Source organism: Mercenaria mercenaria, chromosome 7 (genome assembly GCF_021730395.1).
Source record: "Mercenaria mercenaria strain notata chromosome 7, MADL_Memer_1, whole genome shotgun sequence".
NCBI lineage: Eukaryota > Metazoa > Mollusca > Bivalvia > Venerida > Veneridae > Mercenaria > Mercenaria mercenaria.
Window position 1 is genome coordinate 31,049,123 of NC_069367.1, and position 19,116 is coordinate 31,068,238.

Consider the following 19,116-nt stretch of genomic DNA (forward strand, 5'->3'; position numbering starts at 1 on the left):
CTACTGCTGCAATTGCTACTGTCGATTTCACGTATTTGCTACTGCTGCTACTTCTACTGCTACTGCTGCTTCTGATACTGCTGGTGCTGCCATTGCTACACTACTGCTACTGCTACTGCTGCATCTGATACTGCTAGTACTACTACTGCTACACTGCTACTACTGCTACTGCTACTAAAGCTACTGCAGATAATGCTACTGCAGTTTTTGCTACTGCAGCTGCTGAAGCTACTGCTACTGCACCTACTGCTGATACTGGTACTGCAGCTACTGCTACCGCTACTGCTACTGCAGCTACTGCTACCGCTACTGCTACTGCAGCTACTGCTACCGCTACTGCTACTGCAGCTACTGGTACTGCAGCTGCTGCAGTTACTGCAGCTACTGCTACTGTAGCTACTGCCTATATTACGTTTTTGCTACCGCTGTTAATGCTACAGCCAACTTCAGATCTTTTCTAATTAAAAAAGGACAGGTGTATTCAAATCACTCCGTCTGCAGAAAATGTCGCGGCTATAAAACTAGCTTTTATTTGCCGCGACATTTTATGAGACCGTTGTTGAGGAGCAAAAGTCGCGGCTAAATATTGTAGAATTTCTACAACAATTGCAAAAAATTTCGCGGATTGTTTTATGTTTCTCAACTTTGTATAGATTAACAAGGGATAAAATGTAGAGTCAAACCATGAACGTTACCGGCCGCTGGAGTCAAAATGTTCTTCACTGTTTCCAACAACTATTATAAAATATCGCGGTGAATATGTTCATCGCGACATTTTGTACGATCTCAACAGAAAATCTCGCGGATTTGTAAATTGCCCGCGACATTTTATGCACAAACGATAACATTTCTCGCGGGTTTATAATGGCAGCAACCGGCCACCATAGTTTAGAGATTTTTAAAAAGATTTATATACAAAATGACACAACGATTTTAGCGGGAAAATTCATAACACGTTATACCTCACCCTAATTTGAATACATATAACAACAATCATGCACATCTAACTCAGTAGTTTTCGATAAAAAGCTACAAAATAATAGCATGACATTACAGCAAATGGAATTGTAAATCATCTTTTAACAACAATACAGAAGTCACAGTTATATAAAGCGAAAGAATATGAAATATTCGCTTTTGTCTGGACTAAATCATTGGTAGTAAATCTATTAATTAGTTTAAAAAATCTATTAATTAGTTAAAGGGAAATAAATCACACAAAATATTATGAAAAGATTATTGGGTGAATTCCCTTGCCCAGCTTAAAAACTTCAAATCATCCATATCAACTCAAATTACAACTAGGATTTGTAATATGGATAAACAGACGAAACTTCTTGTTTCTGATGATGTCCAGTTAGTTATTAGTTATTTTATACTATATACATAAATTTACAGTTTGTTAAAATACTCACTATTTATTTGATAAGTATACAATGCATATGGTATTCTTGTTTGTTTTTCCTGCCTTCAGTCATACATATTTCATCATAGTTTCTATTCTGTATTTCTACTCTACAACTTATTAAATACAAAAAAGTCAATTCTTAAGGAATCAGTCCCGTTTGAAAAAATGCTTTTTTTGCAAATGTCATCTGTGGAGAAAAACAAAATGGTACAAAAATACGTCCATGTCAGTTAATACACTAAAGGACATTTATTTAATCATAGTATGATAAAGCTTTTACATATGATGTGTACAAAAAGATTCTGATCTAGTACAAATATGTTTCTACAAGCTTTACATATGGACACGAAAATAATTATTACTGATTCTTGGTTTTGTAAGAGACCCTCTATGGAATTATGTAGGGTCAGTATGCTAAATTGGAGACGAGGCATTAGCTGAGTCCACGCATTTGTCATACTGGCCCCCTATTTTTCCGTGGATGGCACTCACAAACTGCCTTAGTGACAATTTATTTTTAGCCTTATGAATATCTGATATCCTTACCAGCAGAATCAGTAAAAAAAAAAAAACACCCTCCAGTTGTAAACCAGAACGTGAACGTGGAGCGTCCGCCGGTGATGGAAACGTTTCATTATTTAAAAGAACACTCTCATTTTCCTTTTAGTTGATATACCAAGTAGAACAGCATAAGAGGGTAAAACAATGAAAGTCCATTCTTATTACATTTAAACAACGAGTAATGGCCATCATTAACCGTAACTCTATCACGAGCAATACCTTCTTAATTTTCTTCTTAAATAATCATATTAATGAACGAAATCACACGAAAGAGAATGTCACAATAGTATTTCTAGCAAACATGATCAAGAAGAATATTGCAATGGATAACAGCTACTATAGTAAACACTTTTTACATAGATATACAATTTGTACGAGTATGTACAAGTGGTGTTCAGAAAATACCGGGAAAAGTGCTCTTATATCTTTATTTCTGGTCCTATATTGTTAAAATGTGAAAATATGTTTAATGAGAACATGTTGAATGTGAATGTTTAGATAACAAAATTTCGGAACATGCGCATTATTAATAGTCTCTAAGGCTGTGACAGTGTGGTATTACATATAAATAATCAATACAGTCAACAGTCATCATGTGTCAACCAGTGGTTCAAAATTTCTTGCCATTAAATGCATTTTCTACACTTTCATACGAACAAATAAGTACTGGTCATATGATATACCTGTTGTATTGATAAAATGGGACACTAATGAATTGAAATGTACCAGTCTGTATCAAGGAGCTCTTTAATGTTCAAAGTGGACTGAACGTTACTGTCCTCTGATGTCTGAACTAGGAGTAATCCGCAATATTCTCTTGAGCTCTTAAACACCTCCCGTTAAATGTTGTTTTCTTCAGGACATTGTTCATGTCCTTAAACCGTATGAAGCATAAAATTTTGTCCTTTTCCTCGAGTTTTGATTCAAAATACAAAATGCTTTATCACGTCTCCGAAAAAGAGAGAAACAAATTTGGGTTGAATGACGCCGCATTATATTGCCATAGAGACTAGTATTTACTTATTACTTGTCCTGAAAAAAATAAGGTTTAGACATATCAATAAATTAAATGTTTCATTGATCTTTGATGATACGTGAAGAAATGACAGCACTTTTCCGGGTATTTATTGATAGGGAAAATAAGAAGGAACATGTTTTTTTTTTCTATTTTGTTTCTGTTCTTTTAACTTTAGATCAAATTAGTGAGCCTTATTGGTACCTCCTATTAATATTCTTTTTGACATCAAGTTTTTCGAAACTTCCTTAAGCTTCTTATTGCCTTTTATGATGATGTCTTTGAGTTTGTATGAATTACGTTTTGCTGTTTCATAGGTGCATGCGAAATATTTTATAGTATATTTATAACTATCTTTCGCAAAGTTCGAATTAAATAGTTAGTGTTTTTGGTCTAAGTTCCTCAGTTTTCTATTTTCACAAAAAGTCAAGTTTAGGATATTTAATGAAAGGTTTCCATCATCGCCCCTCCCCGCGAGCTGGGACGCCCTCCACCGGGGGAGATCTAAACTAGATTCAAGCCAAAATAGTTATCTCTTGTATATTTAAGGTAAGTAATATTGGATACTTTCACAGATATTTCGTCTCCAGCTTTTAATTCAGCGAGTGTGGACACGTAACTGCTATATGAATTGAAATACCGATTGCTTGAAATTGTGTGGGGCTGAACGCTTGAAACTACTTCAGACTCCCCTGCGTCCAGGATGTTAAATTTAAAGATGCCGTGTTTAACTGGAATGCTTACATTATCAACTTTTGGTTTACCACTGGAAGGGTCACATGGTTCGAAAAGGTCTACATAAGAATAAATGAAGTAGGTTCCAGAAACTGGAATGACGAGACGTCCATTTCTGTATCTAACTCCATACCGTTCGAAACCACTAGTATCGTGGAGTTCTCTCCCGTGTCGCCAAACTCGTACAGGTATCATTTCGGCATTGCTATCACCTAAAAAGAGGAAAAAATCCATTCCCTTTTAGATACAGATAAAAATCCATGCTCAATACCAGTTTTAAGAGATCTTCGTGGACTGAATGTATAATTCTGTGTAAAATTAGTACATTTTAATTATCTGGACATGGTATATTTATACTAAGGATATGATTATGGTGGCATATTTGTGCCATTTCGTTGTTTCGTTCTGTCGCAGCGACATAACGACAAACGTCGTTATGACATCCCGGCGAATGTCGTCTCTTCCGCCTTTAGGAATGACATAGTATTAATTAAACTTGAAATAAAAGGGTAGTAATATTTAATAGTAATAATATATTTGTTAGTCCCTAATAAAGTGTTACTAGAAGAAATATCCCACTCTTACCCCCAACCCCTTACCGCAACCCCAACCCCAACCTACAATCAATCAGTTCGTCTATCAGTGTCATTTTTAAATAGCAAGATTGTTTTAATGACATACAGATCGATAGAGGGCAATATGCCTGTCTGTCCGTCCGTCTAATTTTTGCTGCCGTACATGGGAAAATACTATATATATGCTTGCCTCAGTGAAATCGATTCTTGTGACCACGACCCTCGCACAACCCCCAAACCCAAGTGTGACATTGACCTTTCAGATAGAGATCTTATAACTGCTCGCGATAATCCATCTCACTGAGGCATGCATTAAGTATTTTCCAAACGTACGGCAAAGTTATAATCTGGACAAAAAAGTCAGACAGTCGGACGGACGGACGAACGCACGCATGCATATTGCCCTATATCTGTATGTCATGAAAAAGCTTGCTACTCAAAGGTTACATATCGGTTTGCTGATGGTCTTACTGATGGACTGAAGGTTGGTGGGGGTGGGGGGTGTTGCAAGTGTAGAAATTTTCTTGAGTAATAATTTGTTGGGGACTGACAAATATATCATAACTTTACTTAACTATTACCACCTTTTATTTCCAATTTAATTAATACAATCATGTCAACGTGAAAGGCGAAAAGACGACGTTTGGCGGGGCGATGTTCTGCGGAGTGACGTTCGGTGGGACAACAACATTCGGCGGGGCAACGTTTGTCGGAGAGGGGGACATAACGACGTTCGGTTGGGCGGCAATCGGCCTTTGTCGTTGTGTCGCTGCGAAATGGTACAAATAAGCCACCATAGATGATACCATTATAAATAACTTACGTGTCACTCTTATCAGAAAAGTTGAAAATTATCAAATGTGTGTTTCATAACAACTGGGTAGATTAGGTCATGTTTATACTTTGACTGTTATCAGATTTTGTTCGCATGTAACAAAAAAAAAAAACAAAAAAATAATGCGCAGCATTTTGAAAAAGATTGAGATGTACGAGTATATTCTACGTGTTTGTTAGATATAGGAATGAAACGTTTGATAGCAGATCTTGCGGGATATATATAATATATAATGTATTTGCCAGCTGCTGCCATGGATACTTTGAAAACAGAGGGGTCAATAGAATTGATTTCATTTAATATATTATTTTCATGCAAGCTGTATATAAATTATACGGAAGCATCTTGATCTCTGTGTTTTTTTTTGTTTTTTTTTTTAACTTGCAAAGAAAATTTCTCTTCCCTTTAGTCCAAATTCAGCCCGTGTGATCTAGGTCGTACCGTAAAATGCAACATATTTTTCCTTGCTTATTATGCTTTCCTCCCTGCACCCCCCCCCCCCCCCCCCTCCCGAAAAAGATGCACAAAATGTACAAAAGATAAAAGCACATGATGAAAATAATATATGACTTGAATTTATATAGAACGGACACAATAAGAATGCACATAATGTAATAAGTTGTCTACGCTATGTAAACCTGTTTCTAATAATATGAAAAAGAATCATAATATTACTACAAAAACACAACATATAACGATATATATGCAATCCGATATATATGCAATCAAATAACATATATATGTTTGCTCAACATGTAAAGATTCCGGTACATAATATAATAATAAACAAGAGCTGTCTCCGTAGGATGACACATGCCCCCGATGGCACTTTGAATGAATAGTTATGGCCGATGTTAGAGTTTAGGACCTGTGACCTACGGAGCTGGGCCTTGCGCGCGACACATCGTCTTACTGTGTCACACATTCATGCATAGTTATTTTAAAATCCATGCATGAATGACAAAGATATGGACCGGACATGCCCATCAATGTACTATCATGAAAAATGATCTTTAACGTCTAAGTGTGACCTTGACCTTTGAGCTACGGACCTGGGTCTTGCGTGTGACACGTCGTCTTACTGTGGTACACATTCATGCCAAGTTATTTGAAAATCCATCCATCGATGACAAAGATATGGACCGGACACGCCCATCAATGCACTATCCTTTAACATCTAAGTGTGACCTTGACCTTTGAGCTACGGACCAGGGTCTTGCGCACTGCACGTCGTCTTACTGTGGTACACATTCATGCCAAGTTATTTGAAAATCCATCCATCGATGACAAAGATATGGACCGGACACGCCCATCAATGCACTATCCTTTAACGTCTAAGTGTGACCTTGACCTTTGAGCTACGGACCTGGGTCTTGCGCACTGCACGTCGTCTTACTGTGGTACACATTCATGCCAAGTTATTTGAAAATCCATCCATCGATGACAAAGATATGGACCGGACACGAAAATTGCGGACAGACCGGCAGACTGACAGACCGACAGACAGACAGACGGTTCAAAAACTATATTCCTCCCTTCGGGGGCATAAAAAAAAGATATATTTTTATGACTACAAAAGACATTGCCGGCGTTCCATACATGACAGTTTAACAAATTGTCTTGTTAAATTAAGTTCTATAATTAGGAAGCTACATGCATATCAGCTAGAATGAAATCAGCAATAGAACAGGAAGTGTTTCAATATTGTCTTACAAGATAACAAATTACGATGTATTTTTTTAATATTTTGCTATTTAATATGTATGTTTGTTCGTTTTATGATTTTTGAAAGAATGAATAAAATATGATTATGTCAGACTCATGGTTTGTTATTGCTTTTAAATTGATCGTTACCTGCGCATTTGAGAATAAAAGCTTTTATGAATTATTTATGAAGTAATTTACTACCTGCAATTGAAACTTGACTACACAGCCAGGCGACCTAGACGAAACCTTGGCCCAAGATAACATCAAGTCTGTTGTGTTTATTACGACGTAGAACGACTACCCGATATTTATCTTTGCACAAGGTTACATTGCAGTAATTAGGTTGAGTTTTACATAAAATAGGACAATTTTCACGCTAATATCGGCATGTTGAAAACGAAAGTAGGGTGTTTATTCTGCGGACCGCTTTCTGAAATGCATTTCACTGCATACTATTCAATACCCCTTTTTCTTTTCGTTTTCTTGGAGCAAATGTATGGATATCTTGTTGAAAATATATCTACGACGGAATGAAAATCTAGAAACTGTAACAAAATTGTTCTGAAGTAGCTGAGATTGATATGAAACAAAGAACAATTTCTTTTATCGGTATATAGCCACAATGGGCCATGTATGTTTAATTACCTGGTGATAAGTTACGTAATGTAAATATCAAATGTTCTCAATGAATATTTTACAGCTGTTTTATCTTTTATATATAATGTGTAATATATTGTAATACACATAACATTAATTCAATAAAGCAACGGATGTGAATTTATGGTATCAGACTTTTAAAACATTTTCTGATTCATTCATTATGCATGTATTTGACTATTTAACTACTTAAACAGACCATCACCATCCCAATTGTCCAGTTGTAATTGGGCATTGCATATTTTTATAACATGAAAATAAGATAAACTTTTCAGAAAAGTTTAATTCTAATACCACCCGATTAAACAAAAAAGGCTTAAAACCGTGTGTTATTATTCACAATTATTACGCCATAGCACGTTAGACGACATAGTAGCGCGCTGGAAAAAAATCAAATGTTTCTTGAACAACATCTTTTCTAAAGATAAAAGCAAAATTTCACAGTTATACTGCACTTATGAAAGTTCAGCATGTTCAGATAAAAATACATTTTATTGTTACAGTATTTGATTATACGATTTTCAAAACATCAGGGCATACTAAAAATCGGTCAATAAAAAGATGGGGTTGTGTACTTTATTTTTGCTAGACTTACTTGAAATATATGGGTCTCAATCATGTTGACGAGAGTCTAGGGTAAAAGCTACATTTTTGCGTACAGAAAAAGTTCAGCAAAGTAGATTTTAATTAGACTTCTATTGTAAACATACATATAATCTTTCAGTTAGTCATATACATACCAGATTTCAAGACGATATCAGAAAGTTCGCAAAGTGTCGCGTTCTACCTTAATTATTTTTATATCAGTTAAGTTGGTCTGCAGTTCGCAGTTCGCAGTTCGCGTTTCGAATTGCGAACTGCAAACTGGTCTGCAGTTCGCAGTTCGCAGTTCGCGATTCGAATTGCGAACTGCAAACTGGTCTGCAGTTCGCGATTCGAATTGCGAACTGTAAACTGGTCTGCACTTTACGATTCAAATGTCAACGTGCAGTCTGATCTACACTGTCCTGCGCATTGCAGACAAGAATGCATTTCACGGTTGGTCTGCAGTTCGCGTTTCGAATTGCGAACTGCAAACTGGTCTGCAGTTCGCGATTAGTGTTGTGAACTGCAAACTATTCTGCAGTTTACGATTCGAATTTCATCGTGCAGTCTGATCAACACTGTCCTGCGCATTGTAGACAAGAATGCATTTCACAGTTGATCTGCAGTACGCGTTTCGAATAGCAAACTGCAAACTGGTCTGCAGTTCGCGATTCGTGTTGCATTTCACAGTTGGTCTATAGTTCGCAGTTTGTGTTTCCATTTGTGAACTGCAAACTGGTCTGTAGTTCGCAGTTCGCGTTTCGAATTGCGAACTGCAAACTGGTCTGCAGTTCGCAGTTCGCGATCTGAATTGCGAACTGCAAACTGGTCTGCAGTTCGGGATTCGTATTTCGAACTGTAAACTGGGACACAATTTACGATTCAAATTTCAAAGTGCAGTCTGATCAGCACTGTCCAGCGCATTGCGGACAAAAATGCTTTTCATAATAAGTCTGTAGTTCGCATTTCGCGTTTCAAACTGCGAACTGCAAACTGGTCCACAGTTCGCGTTTCAAATTGCAAACTGCAATCTTGTCTGCTGATTACAATAAACATTTCAAAGTGCAGTCTGATCAGCACTTTCTTGCGCATTGCAGACAAGAATGCATTTCACAGTTGGTCTAAGTTCGCTGTTTGTGTTTCCAGTTGCGAACTGCAAACTGGTCTGCAGTTCGCAGTTCGCGATTCGAATTAACTGCAAACTGGTCTGCAGTTCGCGATTCGAATTCGAACTGCAAACTGGTCTGCAGTTCGGGATTCGTATTGCAAACTGAAAACTGGGCTACAATTTACGATTCAAATTTCAAAGTGCAGTCTGATCAGCACTGTCCAGCGCATTGCGGACAAGAATGCTTTTCGTAATTAGTCTGCAGTTCGCATTTCGCGTTTCCAATTGCGAACTGCAAACTGGTCCGCAGTTCGCGTTCCAAATTGCAAACTGCAATCTTGTCTGCTGATTACAATAAAAATTTCAAAGTGCAGTCTGATCAGCACTTTCTTGCGCATTGCAGACAAGAATGCATTTCACAGTTGGTCTATAGTTCGCAGTTTGTGTTTCAAATTGGCAGCTGCAAACTGGTCTGCAGTTCGCGTTTCGAATTGCGAACTGCAATCTGGTCTGCAGTTCGCAGTTCGCAGTTCGTGATTCGAATTGCGAACTGCAAACTGGTCTGCGGTTCAAGATTCAAAATAAAAATATATTTGAACGTTACTCTTATACTTTTAAGTAACAGGTCAGTATTTGCTAAATATAAAATTTTGAGCCGTGCCATGAGAAAATCAACATAGTGGGTTTGCGACCAGCATGGATCCAGACCAGCTTGCGCATCCGCTCAGTCTGGTCAGGATCCATGCTGTTCGCTAATGGTTTCTCTAATTGCAATAGGCTTTAAAAGTGAACAGCATGGATCCTGACCAGACTGCGCGGATGCGCAGGCTGGTCTGGATCCATGCTGGTCGCACACCCACTATGTTGGTTTTCTCATGGCACGGCTCATTAATGTTAATGGTCTGCACTTCCTCCCTCTTCATTAGAACTGCAAAGTGCCGGCAAGTCTGCGGCTCCTAGTTTTCGATTCGAACTACGAACTGAAAACTGTCTGCAGTTCTCAGTTCGCAGTTCGCAATTCGTAGTTCATAATTCGAATTGCGAACTGCAAACTGGTCTGCAGTTCTCAGTTCGCAGTTCGCAATTCGTAGTTCATAATTCGAATTGCGAACTGCGAACTGGTCATGTCGTCGTTCCAATTAAATTACTTATCAATGGCACAAATAGATAAAATCTCTAAAAGTATTAGACACCTGCACATATCAAATCAAAGCCCCACTTACATTAAACCAAACAAGATTTATAAAGTAATGTTTCTAAGCCAAGATCAAAGCCCAGGCTCTAGTACTGACCGTTTGCAGATTTCTTATGTCATATTTCATTATAATACCAAGACAATAAAACGGGTCTGTCGATGAGCCATTCCAGTGCTACCTTTGGACATATCCGAAGGCGGCGGCAAGAATGGTGTTAAATGTTGGTATTTTATTAGCAGATGTATGTAATATGCTGGTTTTGCCAGGGACGAGATTATACGGACTTTCTTCTTTATATGACACTATCTATGAATATTTTGTACAATAAGTCCAGTATATTTCGCTTTAAACACTGTCAAAATACGACTGCGTACTTTGCTTGTGTGTGGACTACTTTCGTTAATATTCGTTACTATTTATCAAATTGTTCTGTTTTAGAAAGTTAGAAATAGGTAAAGTTCATGGCAAAATTAGCCCGTCTCAGGTGCAGTTCATCGCAACATTAGCCTCTCTCTCTGACTGGACAATCAATACAGGCTTCGACGCAGATATGTCAAGCTTGCATTGACCTGTAGGTTACAATCTGAATATTTTATATGTCAGAAATAATCCAAAGTCAGGTGAGCTATAGTCAGACGTGAGATGAGCATTCTTGAGTGGGCTGACAGTGACTTGAATATGCCGGCTAGTTACTTCAATATCCGGGCAAATTCCGTCAAATGAAACAGTTCTTTGATTAATGTTACAATTAATCTTTCGTTGATTTTATTTACAAAGGGCAATATAATTTTTGTTTAAAATTGAAATGATATACACACATGTACTGTAACAGAAATCACACAATGTAAATCTAAATTATTTTACAGGAACAACACACTACTGCAAAAGCTGCACAAGATTTTTTTATTTCATTTTTTATATGTCAGTTCATGTGTTTTATGACCTTTAAAAGCATTCCATAAGAAAAAATGTTATAACATCATGACAGTAAACGGGTTGGGCTTTAAGCCATTCAAGATTTACATTAGGCCATACTTGGCTGTAGACGATCCTTATAATGGGTGTAAATGTCTTTACATTGAAACATGTCACAATATATATCAACTGATAAAATAAAGATAAAATAATACAAAGTTTTCACAAAAAAAAAATAAAAAAATTCACGCGCTCTGTAAAGAAATACAAACTACAATATTAAAGATATTTCAAAATATTCCTTGCCACACCGACTGGTGAATTAATTGAAGTAATCATAAGAATTCTAAATGATTTTAATTCAGTTTTCTATGAATTTTACTGTATTGCTCGTAAGAGTACATTAACTGCTCTAAGCGTAGAAGGAATTTGGCAGTAAAAGGTACTAAGAGAACACCAGTGAATTTCTTTCTCTCATTCTAGCTCTCCTTTATACTCATAAAACAAACCAAGAAGATTGGTCATACAGGACGGATTACACCAAACTGGAAGTGACTACTCAGTGTTACATGTGAAGTAGTCCAAAATGTAGTTCCATGCTATGGATTAAGTCTGGTATAATGAGTGACATGAGGAGGTGACAGTTAAATTTTTGGCTTATGTTTATTGTTTATTGTATTGAGAATAGATCTAGACCATTTTTATTGTAAATTTCCTGGAATAAGTTTTATTCTTTGCGAAAAATGTCTACCTACGCGTAATTGCTAAACGGCTGTTTTCATGGGGGCATTTTTAGAGGGTGATGTTTCTCAGAACAGATTATTTTTCTTATATACAACATAACATGTCAATATTTTTCTATTTTTGATAAGAAGACATGTTATACTAAATGACCATATATGGTTTTCATATCATTGAAATGCTCTAAAGTGCTGAAAATGAGGTCTGAATGTTTTGTTATTAATATGAAATAAATAAGGAATTGAATTGGTAGAATGTAACCTACATGACAAGAATTCACAAAGACTGTACGGGCAAGGATGAAGTGCCTCGGACATCTCCGTTAATATTCGTAATAACACGTTCATTGCCGAGGATATCCAATTCAATTAAACAGCAGACGATACCGCCAGGGAAAAGTATTATTTTCCCCGCTATGCGCGGCGCACGTCACTATTAAGTTTAAAGAACATGAAATGTTACATCCCGTGACAAACATGCTATAACTTCTACATGTTTTCATTGTTTATATTTAAGCTTATCTATATTCGTCACCGATAATTGATATGGGCGGCTCCTCCATAAAAATGTTACTTAATTCATTGGAAAAAATCCTGCAAGATAGAAAAGCTCCATTTCAAGATTTTTCATTTCTTCTTTACTTTTCCAGTTTGCAGATCGCATTTGAAAACGTGAACTGAGAACTGCAAACTGCAGACCAACTGTGAAATGCATTCTTGCCTACATTTTGCTGGACAGTGCTGATCAGACTGCACTTTGAAATTTGAATCGTAAACTGCAGCACAGTGTACAGTTCTCAATACGAATCTCAAACTGCAGACCAGTTTTCAGTTCGAATTTGAATCGCGAACTGCAGACCAGTTTGCAGTTCGCAATTCGAATCGCGAACTGCGAACTGCGAACTGCGAACTGCAGGCCAGTTTGCAGTTCGCAATTCGAAAGGCGGACCAGTTTGCAGTTCACAATTCGAAATGCAAACTGCGAACTGTAGACCAACTGTGAAATGCATTCTTGTCTGCAGTTCTAATGGAGAGGGAGGCGAACTGCGAACTGCGGACCAGTTTGCAGTTCACAATTCGAAACGCTAACTGCGAACTGTAGACCAACTGTGAAATGCATTCTTGTCTGCAGTTCTAATGGAGAGGGAGGAAGTGCAGACTTTTCACATTTATGTTTAGCAAACACTTGCCTATTACTTTAAAGTATAAGAGTAACCTTCAAATTAATTTTCGTTTTGAATCTTGAACTGCAGACCAGTTTGCAGTTCGCAATTCGAATCGTGAACTGCAGACCAGTTTGCAGTTCGCAATTCGAATTATGAACTACGAATTGCGAACTGCGAACTGAGAACTGCAGACCAGTTTGCAGTTCGTAGTTCGAATCGAAAACTAGGAGCCGCAGACTTGCCGGCACTTTGCAGTTCTACTGAAGAGGGAGGAAGTGCAGACCATTAACATTAATGAGCCGTGCCATGAGAAAATCAACATAGTGGGTTTGCGACCAGCATGGATCCAGACCAGCTCGCGCATCCGCGCAGTCTGGTCAGGATCCATGCTGTCCACTTTTAAAGCCTGCAATTAGAGAAACCATTAGCGAACAGCATGGATCCTGACCAGACTGAGCGGATGCGCAAGCTGGTCTGGATCCATGCTGGTCGCAAACCCACTATGTTGATTTTCTCATGGCACGGCTCAAAATTTTATATTTAGCGAATACTGACCTATTACTTAAAAGTATAAGAGTAACGTTCAAATATATTTTTATTTTGAATTTTGAACCGCAGACCAGTTTGCAGTTCGCAATTCGAATCACGAACTGCGAACTGCGAACTGCAGACCAGTTTGCAGTTCGCAATTCGAAACGCGAACTGCAGACCAGTTTGCAGTTCGCAATTGGAAACACAACCTGCGAACTATAGACCAACTGTGAAATGCATTCTTGTCTGCAATGCACAAGAAAGTGCTGATCAGACTGCACTTTGAAATTTTTATTGTAATCAGCAGACAAGATTGCAGTTTGCAATTCGGAACGCGAACTGCGGACCAGTTTGCAGTTCGCAGTGGGAAACGCGAAATGCAAACTGCAGACTAATTATGAAATGCATTCTTGTCCGCAATGCGCTAGACAGTGCTGATCAGACTGCGCTTTGAAATTTGAATTGTAAACTGCAGCCCAGTTTACAGTTCGCAATATGAATCTCAAACTGCAGACCAGTTTGCAGTTCGAATTCGAATCGCGAATTGCAGACCAGTTTGCACTTCGCAATTCGAAACGCGAACTGCAGACCAACTGTGAAATGCATTCTTGTCTGCAATGCGCAGGACAGTGTTGATCAGACTGCACGTTGACATTTGAATCGTAAATCGCAGACCAGTTTACAGTTTGCAATTCGAATCGCGAACTGCAGACCAGTTTGCAGTTCGCAATTCGAAACGCGAACTGCTTACTTCAGACCAAATTTGAAATGCATTCTTGTCTACAATTTGCCGGGCATTGCTGATCAGTGCAGACCAGTTTACAGTTCGCAATTCGAATCGCGAACTGCAGACCAGTTTGCAGTTCGCAATTCGAATCGCGAACTGCGAACTGCGAACTGCAGACCAGTTTGCAGTTCGCAATTCGAAACGCGAACTGCGAACTGCGAACTGCAGACCAACTTAACTAAAATATTATTTTTATTTGTTTCGTCAGAAGTTATTCATCACAAGAAATACAGCAGTAGCGTAAATAATAAATAGAACTTTTACAAACGACCAACAATTTCTTTGCGACATGCTTGGCCAAGTGTATTAATTAACAAAACTTACTTATTCTAGGTTTGGGCTGGTCTTTCCCAGTAAGTTTTGCGGCAGGTTTCATTTCCCAGTGGTATTTGTCATAAATTTCCATCAAGCGGACTCTGTTTTCATTAAGATATTTCTGTTGCCTCAAAGTATCTTCTCGCTTAACTTTGGCGTATTCTTTGGCTATTGCCTATAACAATATACGTTATGTACTATTATTACCACCATATGTCATTAAGTATGAAAACAGATAAGAATATCGAATTTGATTTGTTTTTATTTTCCAAAGGTTTGCAATCAGCTAGGATGATATTAAATCATTTCTAACCAGTAATTGCTAACAACATCCTCTGTCTCTACTCGTGAAGCAAAAAAAATTGCTGAAACATCTAACGTATGCATGCTATGCAAAAAATATTTACAAAAGTTTATCAACAAAGAGCGAGACAACAATGTAAACTTTCTACTTTATCCATCATCATAAAAAAATAGTTTAAAAATCAATATTTTATCATTTTCTCTATATCTAACGAGGAGGCGTAATTGCGCGGACAAGAGTGTCAGTCTGCTACATTTGTACTTCCGTCAGAATCATTTGTTCAATGTATTAAGGAGAGAGGTAATATGCACAATTTAACACTTTGTCAGTCAATACAAATGGGCAATATTCTGTTGCTCTATACATTTTAAGTGAGTGGGGAGTTTTTAATAGGAAGTTGTCACTTTGCACACTTTGCATGTGTGTAAATCATTTGGAGACTTTCAATACCAATACCACGTTGGACACCTGACAAGCTGTATTATCTTCAATCTCAACCTTCTTTAATCTCGCTTCGCCATTGCACGATCATATATTGATATCGCAGTTAGCCCGTAGAACGCTGGCATTTCGTCAATCATGCGGCACAAAAAAAACAACCAAAAAACACGATTACAGACTGGTAACCTACGAAGAAAACGATTCAAATTTTCAGTTATTTCGTGCTTCGACATCTTACCTTAATAAATCCCATAAGAGAAATACAAAACAGTTCTACGTTCCAAAGAAGAATGAGAAGGGATGAGATGGACCCTTTGTCTGGCACCTAAAATCTGTCGAGAACAGGTTAATTAAGGTCAAGTCAATGTGCTTTGTCGGTAATTTAATTTTTTTTTCTTGCTGTCGGCCTTAGCTCGTTCATTGCATTAACATAAGTAATAAGTATACGTAAAAAATACTCGACCACGGAGATTCTAACCTTGGGCCTTAACTAACAGCAAGCTGCAAAATGATAATATCTCTGTAACATTTCAACATAAAATGTTATACTTCTAGAATTCGGGGCTGCTCTCTGCATGCCCCTCCGATAATCTAATGAAATCACCAACCTCACCACGGTGGGTATTGTGGACAAAAGGGACTATGCAATAATATCTGTTCACTCCCTTAATCTTTCCAAATACTGGCGCTTTGGTTATGGACAGTCACACAAAAACAAACATATCTTTGGCTGTTGTACATATTTGAAACATCGTGCTGTCAGTACTGTTTACGGTTTAATTTCCCGCGCTTTGTTTAAATGCACAACTGTAAGAAAATGCGCTGCAGGGAAAGTATTTCATTTTTGCTTTATTTATTCTTTGATATGTAAAAATAAAGTATGCAAGAAATAATCTATCGCTGGCTGTAGGTGCAAATGGGAATATCCGGCTCTAGGTTAACTTTTTAGCGATATCAACAAAATTTACTCACCTTTTCTAAGTAATTATGCAGCATGTCCGTTGTCTCCCCACATGACATTGAGCCATGTTCTGTTGGTAAGCATATTTCATCATTATGAACTGTTGTTGGTAGATCCGGCAAGGTCAAAACTAATGCCAAAACAACGCCTAAAACAACTACAACACACAGTAAAACCGCAAAAATGAAAATCTTAAACGCGAAACGCATAATTTCTCAAGGCCGATAATGATATTGGTTGTCGTCTGTATGCATTTACATAAAGAGAATTGATTATAACTGAACACATAACGAGACACATATTACAAATTAGGTCAGAGATGTTTTGATACTACTACGTTTAAATGGGCCAACCGTGTTGTTGCACTTATAAAATAGACTGGCCCGGTTTATAGGTTGGTCAGGGCTACGGATATGTATTGCATTTTGCCATCGAAATATTTCTATAAAATGCTTCTTCCCCTTCCGTTTGGATCCGTCCATGTTTACAAACACGTTTGTTTATTTTATGGACTGTATAGGTATCGCACAGTAATATAATTAAGGCGCTTTGAAATGTAAACAAACAAAACAATAGCATAAATTTAAGTCAATACACAACGTTTACGCTGACAACAGTAATTCCTCGTTGGCCGAGCGGTAATGGTACCCGTCTTATACTTTTTCGTCGGGAGTTCGATTCCCAGACCCGTAAAATAGTATTTTGAAAAGTGTATTTAATTTCTTTTTTTTCCAATACGATTCAACGAAAACAACACAAGTTTGTTAATCTAGTACTAACTTACTCACTAACTTATATATTTCACTGTTAACACGTAATCATATTTAAATACTCTTCATCTTTAATATTATCTAATGTTTTTGAGGCTTTCAAGAATAAATTAGAAACCAGACAAAAACACAAACTTACACAAAGTGTATAAATTAAATGCAAAAATAAAAAGTGACGGATGCAAGGTTCGAACCATCAATACTGTCACTACAAAATGATAACATCTCTATCCACGCAACCTACCGCGCCATCAAGTCAACTGTTGATCTTACTTCCAATATATTCCGTTTTAAAAGAGATTGCTAAGTACTGATTGTTTATTTACATGTTGCTAAAAATAAAAACGCCATAATACTGTGCGGTTTTTGTATACTGGATTAAGGACGTATTTACCTGTTTACCTATGTAAGGGAACATCTCAAAATATTAAAGTGATATAACGAGGTGCAAGAGTAGCATTAATGCCAGGACATTATTGATTTATTTCATACCAGTCTGGTGGCTAATATCTTATTCTTGATATATATCATCGCTAAATTTTTAAACGTTGTAGAGTGCAGTTGTACACGTATATGAATTTTCCGAGCATTTGAGTAATCAGACTTTTGTGACTATGTTTTCAACAAAGATAAATGTAAAAATAAAATCGAACATAAATGTAAAATAATGAATAAACGTAGAATAAAAACTATAAACTATAGCATTTTAGGCGTACTAAAAGACTACAATATACGAAAGAGCATTAAGGCCAACTACGCGTTATTTAATAAAGTAATATTATGTTACTCTGAATTTCGAGTTATGTACCTTACTACCCCTAAATTTTGAACAGTTGGATATTACTTACTCAAAATTACGTCTTACTGCTTCGACATTTCGAATTAAATAAACCAAAATTTGGATTTTCTAATATTAAAACTCAAAATTTTGACTTTGTATCTCAATATTTCGTCTAAACAGTTCTATGATAAAACTAGATTGCGACGACAGGCATCGCAAGTTCCATCTCCAGATTTCGCACTGTCCACACAAAATGCCACTTATCATATGGTGACCGCCCGATACTTTGGTCATAGTTATTATTTGAAAGCCATATGATTGGTCGACCGACAGTTTGTGTTTTCTATTTTAGAAGTCACATTTCAGGCCGACCGACCGACATTCGCAGGTTATATAGCTCCAACACATGCTAAATATTTCGTATCATGCGCCGACTGTATATCAGTTCCGTATTCGTACATAAGGAATCACTGAATCACTGCATAACACTGTATTTTCTGCTACCATTCTTTTTGTATTGTGTTAACGTTTGCTCTGTCGCAGCGACATATCGATAAACGTCGTTATGGTGCCGTGCCAAACGTCGCCCCGCAGAACATTGTCATGGCGCCCGTAGGACCACATTCGTAACAGATCGCATTTGTAACAGATTTCGTACGTATGCGATCGCATTCGTAACAGGTAAAATGTGTTACGAATGTGTTTGTCCAACATGGGGGTTGACATGAGAAGCACACATGTATCATGTTGAGTTTTATACTGCAAATGTTCAATCAGTTGGTTGTCATCGCAACATCATTAAATGACTGCCATAAGCACCATCACAAGTTAGCGTCGTCGTCGACGACGTCGAAAACGTCATAAAATTATTTGAGCCGCATCATGAGAAAATGGGCCTTCGGGAATCTTCGAGGCTTTGCAACCAGTGTTGGTCCAGATCAGCCTGTGCATCCGCGCAATCTGATCATAGCCCTCACCGTTCGCTGTTATTTCAAAGAAGGCTTATTCTACCTGAATATGAAG

At 37.4% G+C, this 19,116-nt stretch overlaps 1 protein-coding gene across 1 annotated transcript; it reads right to left on the bottom strand.

Moving 5' to 3' along the window:
- Positions 1-998: 998 nt before the first annotated feature.
- LOC123554718 (tumor necrosis factor ligand superfamily member 15-like) lies at positions 999-17,523 on the bottom strand. The gene is made up of 3 exons (XM_053547968.1): positions 16,554-17,523; positions 14,846-15,011; positions 999-3,931 (listed from the first exon to the last, which is right to left on the bottom strand). Exons 1-3 carry the CDS (start codon positions 16,749-16,751, stop codon positions 3,489-3,491), a joined length of 807 nt encoding a protein of 268 aa, XP_053403943.1. The 5' UTR covers positions 16,752-17,523; the 3' UTR covers positions 999-3,488.
- Between the last annotated feature and the right edge of the window lie 1,593 nt (positions 17,524-19,116).